At 44.7% G+C, this 13,482-nt stretch overlaps 1 protein-coding gene and 1 long non-coding RNA gene across 2 annotated transcripts in view; one reads left to right on the top strand and one right to left on the bottom strand.

Annotated features, from left to right (window-relative positions):
• Positions 1-2,040: 2,040 nt before the first annotated feature.
• On the bottom strand, positions 2,041-3,298 carry LOC141573135 (uncharacterized). Its single transcript, XR_012498738.2, has 3 exons — positions 3,115-3,298; positions 2,351-2,479; positions 2,041-2,149 (listed from the first exon to the last, which is right to left on the bottom strand). It is a non-coding gene; the product is annotated as an uncharacterized LOC141573135 (long non-coding RNA).
• A 2,585-nt stretch (positions 3,299-5,883) lies between these two features.
• Positions 5,884-13,482, top strand: part of FECH (ferrochelatase) — a 35,052-nt gene continuing 27,453 nt past the window's right edge. The window contains exon 1 of the mRNA XM_019755318.3: positions 5,884-6,158. Coding sequence (XP_019610877.3) covers positions 6,113-6,158 — 46 coding nt within the window. The 5' untranslated portion in view covers positions 5,884-6,112. The remainder of the gene's footprint in view (positions 6,159-13,482) is intronic.

Here is a 13,482-nt window from a genome sequence, read left to right as displayed (position 1 = left end):
CTGGTATCTTCGGTCCAGAGCCCTCTGTCGCCTCTCCAGGAACCAAACCTCCCGTTGGCTGCTGGGTGGGTGGGGGCAGTTGCCCGCTGCAGTGGGGGGAGTCTAGGCAATCTGACTACATCTTTATCAGACTTGCAATCAATCTCATTCTAGCATTTCTTCTCTTTCATCCCCACTTCCAGACATACCTGGTGCTTCCCATCCTGAACCGATTAGGGATTCTGTCATGTAAACCTGGATGGTTCTTGGCTTACAATTCAGCTTTCTTGGGTCTGCTAAATCATTAACCATTTATCCATCTCCCTTCCAGCTTCCAAAATTACGTTGCTGTGGTTCCCTTTACTTTTTTTCCCATCCTTTTCGATTTGTGCTTGAAAACAAACAAAACACCACCACCTACAGCAAAATCTCTGTTTAGTGGGATTTTGGAGAAGGAGTGAAATTACATCCATGTCTTAAGAGTCCCTGTCTGTACCCAAAGGTCTTTACTCTTTATTTGAAGACAGATCAAAAGGGAATGGACATCAGTGAAAAGGAAAACAAAAAAAGTTCAATTATTAGCTATTAGGAAGGACAAATTAGCAAGGAAAGTGATGAATTCTCTGGAGATTGTTTCATAAAAAAAAAATGAGTGAATGAATGAATGGTTAGTTTCAATCCTTATTTCTATATTGATGACCACCAAAACTTCCTGTCGGATACCTGTACCTGTTTGTCCTTCCTGCTACGTAAAACATCCAAGTGGAAACAAAGCAATATGGAAACAAACAATAAAAAAAGCACACTGATCTCTGTCTCTAAACAGCTGTGCTGCTGACCAGTGTGTCTCTGTTTTGGCCTCGCCAGGCCTGGAAACCTTGGAGTTGCCTGATTTCGACTTGCCTGTGATCTCCAATGTGCCATTAAGTACACTGCTTCCCATGGCCACTCCCCTCAACACCTCTGTGAATGGTGGCCACTGTCTCCTATTTGTTCAGCCTGCCTCGCCTCCCTTGCATACTATAGCTTACACTGCTTGCTTAATTAGTTTCCTCTGAGCAGAGCCGGGAACAGGCCTCTCACTGTCAGGACTATCAGTGACTCCCATTAGCCTACAAGGTCCGGGTCCTCGGCATATTCAGGCTTGGCCCTCGGCCTTCTCTCCCCAGCCTCCTCTCTGAGCTCTTCCCATATCCAGTGTGGATGCCTTACTTGCTCTGGGTATCTATCATGTGCTCTTCTGCCTTGGTCGTATGCCTCCCACATTCAGTATATTCAAGCCTACCCTTCTTGTAAATTCTAAAACCACCGTGATGAAAAAGCATTCCTTCATCCTCTCAGCTTAAAATCATCACAGGGAATCTTATGCTCCCCTCTTGCTTCCCGACCCTAAACAGGTAGATTTCCGGGATAAATATAATTCCCTCCACCCCCCCAAACCTTTGCTGAGTACGAAAGGAAAATCTCTAGGCATCAGAACTGGAGGGGAGGCAGTAGAGAGGGTCTCAAAGCCAGAGCTATTAGGTTAGGGATGGGGGATTACAGGGAGAATTGAACCCAGATAAAGGCACTGGGGGGCCTTTCAAAGAACCTTTTATTAAAGTATAACATTCATACAGAAAAGGGCATACATCATAAACGTGTGACTCCATGCATTTTCACAAAATGAACACATCATGTCCCCAGCTCCTCCACAGGAAGGGGAAGTAAGGGCCTACATGAAGCCGGACCTCGGACACCTCGGACGGCTGGCCCTTCTTTGAAAAGAAATCTAGGAAACACCCTGTAGGCCGGAGGACCAGGAAGCTTGCTATTTGCCCAGGGCTCAGGAGAGGGAATGAAAGCTTCCTGGGAAGAATCAACTCTCCTGATTTCAATGTACACACACACCTGCAAGGAGCAGGACTATGGAGCCAAGAAATTAACACAAAGCCCGTCCAAGACTGATGAAATCCCTGGATCTTGGCAGAGGCACCTGGGAAGGCTCTGTGAGGACCCTTCCACCATCCAGGGAGCAGGAGCGCCAGAAAAAACCGTTCTTGACCAATATGCGCTCAAAAAAAACCACACCCCCTAGGAGAAAATGAACGCATTTAGTTACACAGCACATGTCTTCACACTGGAGCGGGGGCGCCAGGTTGTTCTCCACACCGCAGACAAACTGAGCCTTCTGAAACGTAAGCACAGATCACTGCTGGAGGGACATCACCCGGTAAGACGGTCTTTCATCGCCCACAAAGTCCTGCATCCATTGGCTGACATTTCTTCCCACTGCACCTACACGCTCTTGAGACACGGTCTCCTTGCTGTTCCTCCAAAGCCTTGCTATGGGTTGAATTGTGTGCCCCCAAAGATATGTGGAAATCCTCACCTGTGGTCCTTGTAGACGTCACCTTATTGGAAACAGGGTCTTTGCAGATGTAATTGAGTTAAGGTGAGGTTAATAGGATGGGCCTTTAATCCACCATGACTGATGTCCTTATAAGAGGGGACGATTGTCCTGTGAAGACAGACACACAAGGAGAAAGCCGTGTGACGATGAAGGAGGAGATGAGTGATGCAGCTGCAAGCCACGGAATGCCAAGGAGAAGCAAGGAAGAGACGGAAGGATCCTTGCCTCCATATTTTAGAGGGAGCACGGCCCTCCGGACACCTTGATTTGGGACTTCCAGCCTTCAGAACTGGAGGATGATACATTTCTGTTGTTTTAACATGTTGTGTACGGCGGGGTTTAAATCCCTCGTGAAGATTCTCGTGATCCGTACGCAACGTGTTAAGCCACCTGGTTTGTGGTATGTTGTTCCACCAGTCCTAGGAAACTAATACAAGCCTCAAATGTGTTGCAGCCTTTCTGCTCTGGACCATTCTGCTTGCAAAGCCCTGCGGACAGCCTCCCTCACTCCCCTCGGGTTCCTACTCAAATGCCAGCTTTGCAGAGGCCATGTCCAGTGGCAGCACCAAAACCAGCAGTTCTGCCTCTCCACATTCCTTTGCCTCTTATGGTTCTTCGTGGTCCCTAGCCATACCTGACATTTTACTGTATATCTTTTGTTTATTGTCTGCCTTGCCTTCTACAATGTAAGTGCCATGACACTAGAGATGGCACTGGCTGTGTGCCCAGTGCCCACCACCTACCTGACATAGGGAGGCTCTCCATACATACTGTATTTACTTCATAAATGAATGAGCTAGTTGAGAATCTGATTCAGTCTTTACGTTTTTAGCCTTCACGTTGCTTTGCTCATAGTAGACTCTCACCACTGGTGGGCTTACGGCTCTGTGGCGTTAAGAGGGGAAGTCAAAATGCACGTCAAATTGGCCTGGGTTTGGTAGCCTCTTTGCCGTAAAACAATTGTGGGGACAATCGATCAGATTTCTCTGAGTAATCATTTGTTTGCCTCACACAGCCACTGTTTCTCGAAAATTGACCACCACCCCCACTTGCCCTGTTGTTTTTCTGATTAAGGAAACAGAATTGAGTAATCTAAATTTAGTTTGTGTAGCTCAGAGGTGCCAATCATGGCAAATAATGAATTAGGCAATCCTCCCTTCCCTGAAGCATTGAGCTGAAACCGACAAATTCATTTTATTTAGGACCAGAGGCTGAACTCGGAGTGCTTTCTGTGACAGGAGAGTGCTTTCTTCACTAATTAAGTCACCCTGGCTCAGACAAACCCTCTCCTTCGAGGGGGGGTGTGTGCCACTTCTCTGAGTTGGCCCAGGGATTTGGCCTTCTGATTGTTAAAGGAAGCAGGTATCATTTTATTTTAAATACGTATATGTGAGCTAGAAAAATGCATTCATATAATATAAATATATAAATAAAAATGCATTTATAGAAATAAAAATGTATGTATGTATGTATATAAATCCCATATTGTTTTATAAATTTCTTTGGCCTTTCAAGGGCCTTTCTGGTTTTCTTAGTAAACCCAGATTTAGAATTCACAATTTCTGGGTTATGGGCTGTTTTCTAATCAGTTTTGAAAAGGACCGATATAAAGCACATTTTATCTGCTTTCATTTCATAGGAACATAAAAATTCACGCATTGGAAAGCTGTTATATTTGATGTTTGTAAGAACTAAGCCATGGATTAGAAATAACAATTGTTATGATACTCTGTTGGGGAAAAATAATGAGGTTCTGTTTCCATTTATAACCCGTCTTATATGTGCACCAGGAGGTTTTAACATGAGGAATGCTGACTGAGTTTTTAAAAAGTCAGTAAAAATCAAAACACAGGCTATGAGTAAAATGTACGAAATGGTGTTAATTCATTAAAAAAAATATGTTGATAACTTTAATAAAGCATGTTTTTCTAGCTCCTTTCTCCTTTCTGGTCAGATACAAATTTAACCCCTCCCAACTGTTGATGATGTGAGATGTGGCACCTTTATGCCTCGTCACTAATCATCCCCATTAGCCTGCGAGGGGCCAGAAGAGCCCTGTTATCTCCACCTAGCAGGAGGGGCACAGCACCCAGCTGGGGGGGTGACTTATCCAGACCTCCCAGAGGCGGCTGAGACATCTGACACCCTTGGCCTTTTCTAGTTCTCTGGCCTGCTCTACACTTTTCCCAGCACAGTATTTCAAAATGTAGAATCTTTTAGTATAATTTATTGAAAAGAAATAGATTTAGGCTTTAGGTAGAGAAGTCTATAATCCACGAAGATCACTTCTTTAAAGGGCAAATGAAACTGATACCATTTTCGTAAGGAGAGTAGCAAGTTAGCAAAATGTGTAGGAAAGCAGTTTGATACTTGGAGCAAGTGTCACTGTCCGTTTCTCAGGGAACATCTGCTTGGATTTGAAGATCATGTCGGTAATATGAAAGGCAACCCGTTTAATTTGACATTTTACATTGGGCTTATAACCCTAAGGAGAACTAACATTAACAATAAACTAATGCAATCAAGAGCACATAGTTTAGCTTCAACCCAGTCTAGACTTCATCTTGCAGGAATGTTCCACATGGCTTGCCCCCTTGACTGTCTTAAGGCCGTTGCCCAGATGTCAGTGAGGAGTTCTCTGACCCATCTATTTCAAATTATGTTAGCCTCCCCACCATCTCGCTATGTTGATTCATTCTTCTTTCTAATGCTCATCATCACCCAAACTAGTACATATGATTGTTTTCTAACTCTCCCTTAACTCCCGTGTAAGGCCCTTGTCTACTCCGTTCACTCCTGTTTTCCCGGTGCACACAGTAGGTGCTCAGTAATTATTCAATGAACGAATGATGCCTGAGACCTTTGTGTTCCAAGGGGTGGTCTTGTTCTCCATGACACACTGAACATCTGGGCAGGGTTGGCGGATGCAAATGCGGGAATGTAGGACTGACTAGAAAGGCGGGAGGGGCCTGCTCCGTCCCGGACTGGGGCCAGGCGCTCACCTGGTGAAGGTGCGCGGACCTGATTCTAACAAACCTCACTATACCATCCCTTTAAGAAATGCATTCACCAGACTGGCCTTCACTTTTCCTAAAGCTCTCCTGTTAGTGCAATGTTTGTTTTCTATCCCATCTGTCAAACTCTGCTTCATAGAGATACTACGGAGAAACTGAATGTCATGAGTGTCTTCTGCCATTCTGAAAACAAAGCAAAACAAAACAGAGTTGGCACAGTTGTGTTGTAATTAGGTATGCAAACTGGAGAACTGAAGCAAAGCATCCTTATAGCTAAGTAACAGTGATGGAAATGTACAGAAAGTTCTTTGCTGAGCTGTGGCTGTTATTTCTGACTTGGTCAGGTTGGCACATGCAATCAGGGCATCCGTCCACGGTGACCCGGGGTCTAGCATGGCTTCAGTGGTGGTGGCGCGGAGGGAGCCGCTAGCTGAGCCCGGCGCCCTTTCTTACACTTGGGGCCGCACTGGGCCTGGGCCGGCTCCCTGCGAGGGGCGTGTCTTCGCCTGGCCCCGCCCCCGCGGCCCTGCCCGGGCTCCGCAGCGAATGAGTGGGCGCGCCACGGGGGCGCAGAGGGAGACCGCGAGGGAGATAAGGGCTCGGGGGGTGCCGGCGGGGGCGCGCTGCGGCTGGGCGCTGGTGGGGCCGGCCCCTGAGCGCGTCGTCGCGGGAGGAATCCAGGTCCCGGGCCGCGGCTGTCCCGAGAAAGCTTGCACTCGGCACAAACATGGCTGCGGCCCTGCGAGCTGCGGGCGCCCTGCTTCGCGATCGAAGTAAGTGGGGTTGTCGCGGCAGCCGCCGACACCGAGGTCCCAGCGACGGCGGGGACAGCGGGCACCTCCCGCCGGTCTCCCCATCCCCAGCCTGGGGGCTTCCGGGAGCAGCGGCCGACTGCGCAGGAAGCCGCGCGGGGTGGGTAGAGGGGCGGAGAAAGGACTGGAAGGGGACCCTCCCCTGGGAGGGTCGAGAGGGTTACGTGGGTCACCTGAGGGCCCTGGGATGCCGCGGGGAGGGGATCGGGAGTTCTGCCGGTCACCTGGGTGGCTGAACGCAATGGCTGAATTTCTCAGCGCTTTAGTGCTTATTTGTAAAATCAGAATAATGACAGGCAAGGACTGTCGTGAGGATTACGGGAGAGACGCCGTGTTAAGAGCCTGCCACGGGGAGGACTGTAATGAAGGCATCAGTCCACCAGAGCTCAAAAGTGTCAGGAGACTTTGGCCAGAAATAAAGGACAAAGATTTAGTGAGGGGCCTTAAGGGTTTGCAAAGGGGCAACAACTCGGCAATACCCAGAGTGTTCCGAAGGAGAAAGAACAGTTTGAGAGTTTTAAGGTAAAAAGCACACATTTGGAAAAAAGTTAGCCCTGCATTCTTTGCTTGCTGATTGGCCCCAGGTTGTAATCTTCCAGCTGTCCAGTGGTCTGAGTAATGGAACGTTTTCTTCTTGGGGACATTCAGATGCTTAACTGAAGCTTTGATGTGTGTCCAGGCATTGATACAAAACGAACTGAAGTGCATCCAGGTATTGACGCAGGACTGGAACTTCAGAAATTTAAGTTCCCAGGCTAGTTAAGGCAAGAATAGAATTGTTTCCTTATACCTCAGCCTACTTTCTTTTAATAATATGGCAGCTTAACCACAGTGACTCCACTTTATTTCTTCATTCTACTCATCATCATCATCATCATCATCATCATCACCACAACCTGGCTTCCCTCCCAGGTGATGGAGGTCACAGTGGGCCCATTGCTGCTCTGCCCGAGCCCCTCGCATCATCCAGTGCTCACTTGTCCTTGGCAGCAGGACCCATCATGAGGCAGCCTGGGCTAGTGTTTTCTAGAGATATTTGGAGAACAAATAAGACCCATTGACAACCGCACACATTTTTGATACAAACCCTGAATATAGGTTGTGTCTACAGGATGAGCTGATGGGACTCTGGGCTAGACACTCCTGGTTGGGACACCACGTAGCTCTGCAGCATTCCTGTGACCCCCTGAGCAAGGCACTCATCCTGGCTTGAGCTTCAGTAATTGTAAAAGGAGTCAGGTAGTACCCCATAGGCTTGGCATAAAGATTAGCTAGAGACAGGCCAAGTCTGTAGCACAGTGTCTCTGGCATGCAGTAGATAATCGAGACTCTCAAAATGTTCAGTTACTATTATGTAAAAGATTGCCACATACCAAGATGCTTAACCTAGTGCATCTGAATGGTGACTGGACGCAGAGCTGACTTATTTTTCTAAGAAGTTCCCTAATTCATCAGTCTGGCACCTACTGAGAGGGAGTAGAGAGAATCCACTCTGAACCTCCATGTCTTATTGCAGGTACCTTTGTTAGGAAAATAATAAGGACGCAGTGTACAATGAGGATCAGGGCTCTGGAAGACAAAAGACGTTATCTCTTAAGAAAAGGAAGCAGTAATAGGGCTGAAAGAAGCATCAAATTAATCTTTGGTTTCATTGACCCTTCCTGTGACAAATAAAGTATGACAGGATCTAGATTTGAGGTCATGGAACAATATGAGAAACTTTAAATGATTTGTTGTCCAGGTTATAAGTAACTAAGTGGAAGGATTCAGAAACCATAAAGTTGATTTGACATCCAGTTGTATTATGAACTATGATTTTAAGATGTAGTTATGATTATAATATTTTAATCATCTTGTTTGATATGAAGGAATTAACATTATCTGGGTTAGGAAAAATTGAATAGTATTAGGTTGGTGCAAAAGTCATTGCGGTTTAACAGTTTAAAAATAATTGCAAAAACCATGGTTACTTTTGCACCAACCTCATATTTCTAAAAACAAATTCTGAAAGACTGGAAAAGAAAGTTTTAACCTCTTATGTTTTTGGCATATTACAGAATTAATAAGCTTCCTTGTGGTGGACTATATACCATATTATATACATATATGATAAAATATATATTTTATATAAAAATATATATTTATTAGAAAGTTGGTAGAATAATGAATTATTTTTCTTTGTGACTTTTTCTTTCCAAGTTTTCCACATTAAGCATGTATGTCTTTCATAATTAGGAAAAGTTTTTTAGAATCATAGAGTATCAATGTGTACATCAAATTAGAACATTTTGGCTCCATACCAGAAAAATAACTATTTCATTTTATTTTATTGGGGTAGGGGATCAGGACTTTATTGGGGAACAGTGTGTACTTCCAGGACTTTTTTTCCAAGCCAAGTTGTTTTCCTTTCAATCTTAGTTATGGAGAGTGCCGTTCAGCTTCAAGTTGTCCTTTCAGTCTTAGTTGTGGAGGGCGCAGCTCAGCTCCAGGTCCAGTTGCCATTGCTAGTTGCAGGGGACACAGCCCACCATCCTTGCGGGAGTCGAGGAATCAAATTGGCAACCTTTTGGTTGAGAGGATGCGCTCCAACCAACTGAGCCATCCGGGAGGCAGCTCAGCTCAAGGTGCCGTGTTCAATCTTAGTTGCAGGGGGCGGAGCCCACCATCCCTTGCGGGACTGGAAGAATTGAACTGGCAACCTTGTGGTGGAGAGTCCACTGGCCCATGTGGGAATTGAACCGGCAGCCTTTGAAGTTAGGAGCACGGAGCTCCAACCACCTGAGCCACCGGGCCAGCCCCAACAGTTATTTTTTTGAAGGCTTCCCTCCCCAAGTGTTTATTAATAGTCACAATGTAGATCCTTATTTCTCTTAATTTTTAAAATGATATTATATATATATATATATATATATATATATATATATATATATATATATATTAATTTTTTTATTGGGGAATATTGAGGAACAGTGTGTTTCTACAGGGCCCATCAGCTCCAAGTCATTGTCCTTCAATCTAGTTGTGGAGGGTGCAGCTCAGCTCCAAGTCCTGTTGCCGTTTTCAAGCGTTAGTTACAGGGGGCACAGCCCACCATCCCATGTGGGAATTGAACCGACAACCTTGTTGTTGAGAGCTCATGCTCTAACCAACTGAGCCATCCGGCTGCCCTGAAAAATGGTACATATTTTTATAAGTACCTTTTGAAATAATCCTCACTTCCTATGTGGTAGAAAAGGGCTCTGTTACATATTTAAGTACTTGTGTACCATGCTTTCTACCCTCTCCTGCCCCACCCCAAGCATCCAAAATATTAAATAATTTGGTTTTGGAGAACCAGTTGATACCCATAAACTTCTTAAGTGACAGGTTTATCTTTTAAAAAATTTTGTATTTTCAGTTGACATACAATATTAGTTCAACTGTACAACACAGTGATTAGACATTTATATAACTTATGAAGTAATCACCCTGATAAATCTAGTCCCCATCTGACACTATAAGCAGTGATTACGATAATATTGACTATATTCCTTATGTTATATTTTACATCCCTGTGACTACTTTGTAACTACCAATTGTACTTAATTCCTTCCTCTTTTTCACTTAGCACCCCCTGCCCCCTCCCATTTGGTAACACTCAAAATGTTCTCTGTATTTATGAGTTTGTTTCTGTTTTGTTTGTTTATTTTGTTTTTTAGATTCCACATATAAGTGACATCATATGGTATTTGTCTTTCTCAGTCTGACTTATTTCACTTAGCATAGTATTCTCTAGGTCCATTCATGTGGTTGCAAATGACAAGATTTCATCCTTTTCTATAGCAGAGTAATATTCCTTTGTATATATGTACCACTTCTTTATCCATTCATCCATTGATGGGCACCCAGGCTGCCTCCATATCTTGGCTATTATAAATAATGCTGCAGTGAACATACGGATGCACCTTTTCGAAGTATTGTTTTGGATTTTTTTGGATAAATACCCAGAAATAGGATTACTGGGTCCTTTGTCTCTTGTTATAGACTTTGTTTCAAAGTCTTATTTTGTTTGGTGGTGATGAACTTCAACTTTTTCTTGTCTGGGAAGCTCTTTATCTGTCCTTCGATTCTAAATGATAGCTTTGCTGGGTAGAGTAACCTTGGTTGTAGGTCCTTGCCTTTTATCACTTTGAATATTGCATGCTAATCCCTTCTAGCCTGGAAAGTTTCTGTTAAGAAATCAGCTGACAATCTTATAGGAGCTCCTGTGTAGGTAACTAACTGCTTTTCTCTTGCTGCTTTCAAGAGTTTTTCTTTGTCTTTAACCTTTGGCATTTTAATTATGATGCATCTTGGTGCATGTCTCTTTGGATTCATCTTGTTTGGGACTCTCCGTGCTTCCTGGCTTGTATATCTATTTCCTTCGCCAGGTTAGGGAAATTTTCTATCATTATTTCTCCAAATAGGTTTTCAATTCCTTGCTGTCTCTCTTCTCCTTCTAGTACGCCTATGATACGAACGTTGGTACGCGTGATATTGTCCCAGAGGCCCCTTAAACTATCCTCATTTTTTTGGATTCTTCTTTCTTTTTGCTGTCTGATTGGGTGTTTTCTGCTACCTTAGCTTCCAAAGCTGATTCGATCCTCTGTTTCATCTAATCTACTGTTGATTCCCTCTAATATATTCTTTATTTCAGTTACTGTATTCTTCATTTCTGACTGGTTCTTTTTTATGTTTTCTATCTCCATTTTTATGTTTCCTATCTGTTGAAGGTCTCATTAAGATCACTGAATATCTTTATAAGCAGTGTTTTGAACTCTGCGTCTGGTAGATTGCTTGTCTCCATTTTGTGTAGTTCTTTTTATGGATCTTTGTTCTGTTCTTTCACAAGTCTGCTTTGAGTGATTCACCTGTTGAGTTTGTCCAGGAGTTACAAAGTTGTGTTCTCTTATATCATCTTCTCCTGCATAACCCTCAGTTTTACAGCTTTTACTGTTTGTAAGTCTTCCAAAGGTAGACCAGTTGTCCATGTCAAGAGTAGAATTACCTGATCTTAGTTCGTAAGTGGGCAAGGCCTTCCTGTTGAGTACAGCAGGTCCTCAAATAACATTGTTTTGTTTAAAGTCATTTCATTATAACGTTGATGAGATGCTGTAGGAAGTGAACTCTGGTTTATATCAATTAGCCTGTGGTAAAACTGGTTTCATTATTCATTAGTTTGCCTGAAATCACAGAACCTATTGATGACGTTAAGTGAGATGATAGTAGTCTTACCTCTTGCTTAACCACATGCAATGTGCCAGGCACTGTTCTTGGGGCTGGACGTAGTTTTTGTTTTGTTTTGTTTTATTTTTCTATTCTTCACAACAGCCCTGCAAGTTTGGCCTCAGCACTGTTTTACAGATGAGAAAAGTGAAGCTTGGAGTAGCTCGGCGAGTTGCCCAAACACTGCCACTCAGCTTGTTGGTCCTGTGAGGGATTTCTGCTCTGATGTCTCTGGCTCCAGAGCACATACTGTGTTCTATGCTGCCTATGCCTTTGGATTTCTCTTCAGCTGAGAGCTGAGTACATTCACGAGTCTTACTTGGTCCTTTGAATGATGACTTTAAACTCCTTTAGCTAGACGAACACTAATCTTTTGACAGGAGACACTCTTTGTTTCTCTAGAACCTCAGATCATTAGGCAGAGGTGCATTTTAGAGAAGTCCTTGAGAGGTAGATGTACTCACTCTAAGTCCTGAGCAGACGGGATCCATGGTTAGCAGCAGCACCCTCCACTGAGAATTTGTTCAACCACAGAGAAGCGAATTCTGTAAGCAGGGGGCATGGCAATAGTTCAGCAGCTCAGAAAGCTACCAGCTCCCAAATCGTACTGGGAAAACTTATGTACTAGCTGGAGGCTCTCATCTCACCCCTCTCCCCCAACTCCTTTTTAAGGTTCACAGGAGGAATCTTATTTTATCACCAGCAGTCATACTGTGGGATGCCAAAATTCTGTTTTCATGCCCCTGGGAGTCTGATTGAATCTCATTCACATAAGGAGTTGCAGACATTGTGGCATGATGGAGAACCTGGTTCAATCTCCTCATGCAGTTCAGCATCGAACGTGTCTAAAACAAGGAGACGTGGGCTGGTTTGAGACTTCACGTGAGCAGAATCGAACTTCTTTATGTCAATCTTTGCACTTGCACTTCGAGTTAGTAAGGATTATCCAGCAAAGCTCGTGTAATTGGCTCTGTAGGGAATGGGCACAATCTGGACAGCTGGAAATCTAAGTGGCCTGGAGACACCATTCTCCTATATTTTATAGACATGCTAGATGATAAAAAATCAGAGCAGGTATAGTCCCTGCGCTCTAGACACTTACAAATGAAACTAGTGCCAGCACTAATCATAGGTGGCAGAGTCTGTACAGAATGCTTCACTGGGTTTATCTGCTGTAATCCTCACAAGGATAGTAAGGTGTCATCATTTTACAGCTGGGGAAACTAAGGCTCAGAAATACTGTAAACCAACCCCAGACACATTGCTAATAGGGAACAGAGCTGGATTCAGAGTCAGAACTGCGAGTACCCAGCCTGAGTCCCTCACCAGGACACCTATGACGACACCTATGACTCATAGGTAGGAGGAGGGAAGGAGACTGATCTTCAGCAGGTTGCAAACCTACTAGTTTGAGGTTAGGGAAGGGAGTCCTGTGGACAGTGTGCGTATACCCATGGGCTGCTCGGTTCAGGTGGGTTCTCCAGGCCCACCACGGACTCTTGTGGGGCCCAGGGCAAGAGTACAAATGAAGAACCATATATCATATGTGGGCTAGCAAGCTAACAAACTGTGACATATATTCTGTTCTACACTAACAAATAGACCTTCATCACAACCTGGGAGGGTGAACTCTTGAACTCTCCAGAGTTCCTGCAGAAATGTGGCGCTTTGGGAGACTTGCCTCTGGCCCGCAGGCTTCCCTGCTTCTCTTCCCACTGCCAGCTCTGTCCTGCATTGTGAAGTCTTGTGCATACACATGTGGACGCTCCAGTCTGTGTGTTCAAGCTCCAAACAACCACCTGTTGGCTACCTTTCAGGTCAAGAATTGCTTGCACTGATGGCATGATCAGCCCTCAGAAGGATGGACCCAGGAAAGAGGCCTGTGCAGACCCAGGAAGTGGGCGTGGGGTTTCGGGGGGCAGGGAATCCTGGGCCCCTAAGTGCTAGGACCCTGGTCAAGAACATGGGGTGTGGCCTCTGGGAGTCCATGAATCCTTGGCTGTGCAGACTGCACACCCGTGGGGTGGGGTGCAGCAGGAGG

Source organism: Rhinolophus sinicus, chromosome 4, assembly GCF_057876585.1.
Source record: "Rhinolophus sinicus isolate RSI-liver-muscle chromosome 4, RSI-T2T, whole genome shotgun sequence".
Taxonomy (NCBI): domain Eukaryota; kingdom Metazoa; phylum Chordata; class Mammalia; order Chiroptera; family Rhinolophidae; genus Rhinolophus; species Rhinolophus sinicus.
Note: the sequence above shows the minus strand (reverse complement) of the source record. Positions and strands in the feature narration are given on the sequence as shown.